Genomic DNA, 2606 nt, shown 5'->3' with positions numbered 1-2606 from the left:
GCAATGGGGTAGGGTATATATTTAGCAATGAATAAATGCAAACACAAAATGTATCATTAAAACTTTAATTTTTAAAAAAGTTCAATGGAGAGGCACACGATAAGCAAGCACAAGCTACAGTACACCATAAAAGAAGAACTGAGTAGGAGTGATAGAAGGAAAGGCATTAGAGAGATGTATCACCAGAATGAGGCGAGCCCATCACAGAGGGAAAGCTAAGGATTTCTGGGCAGACCGCCCATTAAGGCACCAGTATCTCTGTAATATCAAGAAATGCAGAGGAAGGTCTACATGCTGGTTAATCAACTTCTGCAGAAATTATTGAAGGAAATGGACAAGAGGCAACCAGGATGAAAAGGTGTGGATGGATTGCAATCTGTACCTCTGGAGGCATTTCACACTTTGACAGACTCTACAAATCCCCAGTGCTGAAGTTTCCTCCCTCTGCTCCCCTCAATTTGTCTCTGTGTCACCAAGCACCACTTAATTCTCAGTCTTCTCATTTATTAGGGTAGAGGCTCAAGGAATTAAATGGATAAAACCCTGTTCAGGAATAAAGGACAGTGGAAGGGCTCTTTGAAACTCTGCTGGGGAAATGCTAAAGAGTTGAGACAGAGACAAAGGTAAAGGGAAGGAGCTATTCCAGGGAAGGAGTCAGTAGAACTAATCTCCTGGAGCTCTGGGCACAAGCAGGGGCCTCCAAACATGGGAGGGAGACTGAGGGGACACAGCAGTTCCAGGGGACACAGCCTCAGGGACCAGCTCAGGAGCTCTGCAGAGGACACAGAACAGTCATATTTGAGCCCCCAAGTAGAACCATTTCTTCCTACTAAGGGGCCCCAAGTCTCTTCTTAGCTTAAGTGCCCACTGGGCAGAGACTGTAGCTATGAGAACCCTGATGCTACCTGGGTAGAAGTATCTTACCTCTTGGTTGAGAACCTTGATTTCCTGCGAAAGGAAGGAAGAGAGACAGACATACAAATCCTTGTAAATCCTAGAGTCATAGAAGCAAAGGGTACCAAGGTTCTGAGCACTGTGGGACAGGTGGCTCCTAACACTACTTAGCCCAATACCTTACACCACAGAGGAAACATGTAATAGATGTTTTATCCATCCTTCTACAATTGTGTGAGTGGATGAGAAGAGAAAGAGAAGCATGTGGGAGGGTCTAAAGCTGGAACCTCAGACCCCTCCCCAGTCTGTCTCTCCTAGTAAATATGAAATTCCCTAAGACCTTTGAGCCCTGGGATCTGGCCCCTTCACCACCTTCTACAAGTTCCTAGGGAAGGAAAACATGACTCCAGAGCCAGAGCATCCCTTCACCCCTGACCTGGGGCCAGATTTCTGACACAATCAAATATCCTCTCTCCTGGAGGAGATCATGGAGGGGAGGGGCCATAGGGCTTTCTCCAGAGTATCCCACCTTTCTGACTCCTCTTGTGGACAATGAGGCCAACCCCAAAGAAGATCAGCCCCAGCACGAGGCCCCTGACTCCACTCAGCATCTTACTCTGGGCAGATTCAGACTGTGCTTCTGGGGAGAAGACACCAAGGATCAAAACTTTTCCTCCAGGAGCCAGCCCCATGTGGGGAGCAGATGGGTCTGAGGGGAGCCTGAGAAGGGGCTAAATCCTGTCTAAGAAAGGAAGAGATGGATGTGCAAAGGACTTTTCAGGACTCAGGAACTGAAAGCTCATCCAGGGATAGTGACATCAATCTGTCTCAAAGCATAGCCCCCCTACCCCAGGGGAAGGGGTCTATAGGCTGATCACAGAGTCTGATAAAGAGGCCAGCTCCCAGGGCTGGGGCCAGTGAAGAGGCTGACAAGGTTCTAGGTCTCCATAGCTCTTAGGTCAGCATTGCCATTCAAGGGTTGGGAAAAAGTGGAGGGGAAAGTGTTTGTATTAGCCCAGGGCAGAAGAAAACAAGGCACAGGGCACACACTGAGGGGATCTCAAAGCTAGCTCCATGTCCTGAGCAATGTTAGAACTGGAGGGTGAGGGAGCTGTATCTCACTCCAATTCAACATGGCAGGTTTCTGAAGGCTGGAGTGCTCCACTTGGCAGGTGTAGATGTCTCCACGCTTGGGGGTCATTTCCAGCATCACCAGGATCTGGTAGGTCCAGTCTCCATTGCTGATGAGGCCTGTGGACACAATCCCTGCTGTCTCCTCCTGCCTATTCAGGAACCACCTGACCTCAATGTTTCCAGGACAGAAACCACTGACAGAGCAGACAAGCAGGTTGTGGTGTCCCAGGGGAGCCATCTTTGATGGATACACAATCACCTCAGGCATAACTGGAAGAAGAAAGAAAGATCTTGAGTGAGGGAGCCAGAGCAAGTCTTCCTAGTGCAGCCCCTACCTCTGTCACCTGATCCATAAACAAGCTCAGGTCTCCTCTTCTCCCCAGAACCAGAAATGGCATCACAGTAAACATTTAGGCTCCCCGTAAGACTAGAAGTCTGAACTAGCAGGAAGTAGGCCCAGGAGTCCATGGTGCTGAATCATGACAGCCCCAGCTCATCAGGATTCAGAGACATGGGAAGAAATTAGCAGGCGAGTTTTCTCAATATAAATGAATACTTTGCAATGGATTATTTCCAAA

The 2606-nt window shown here is 48.5% G+C and overlaps 1 protein-coding gene across 1 annotated transcript; it reads right to left on the bottom strand.

Annotated features, from left to right (window-relative positions):
* Positions 1 to 697: 697 nt before the first annotated feature.
* On the bottom strand, positions 698 to 2318 carry LOC114034974 (HLA class II histocompatibility antigen, DRB1-15 beta chain-like; the record flags this gene model as incomplete). Its single annotated transcript, XM_027850872.1, has 4 exons — positions 698 to 772; positions 925 to 948; positions 1424 to 1534; positions 2017 to 2318. Coding segments are annotated over 4 exons (512 nt in total), but the record flags the coding sequence as incomplete, so codon positions are not given.
* Between the last annotated feature and the right edge of the window lie 288 nt (positions 2319 to 2606).

The sequence above is a fragment of the Vombatus ursinus genome, unplaced genomic scaffold (assembly GCF_900497805.2).
Source record: "Vombatus ursinus unplaced genomic scaffold, bare-nosed wombat genome assembly UNPS02000357.1, whole genome shotgun sequence".
Taxonomy (NCBI): domain Eukaryota; kingdom Metazoa; phylum Chordata; class Mammalia; order Diprotodontia; family Vombatidae; genus Vombatus; species Vombatus ursinus.
The sequence above is the reverse complement of the archived record's forward strand: the minus strand, read 5'-3'. Positions and strand labels throughout refer to the sequence as shown.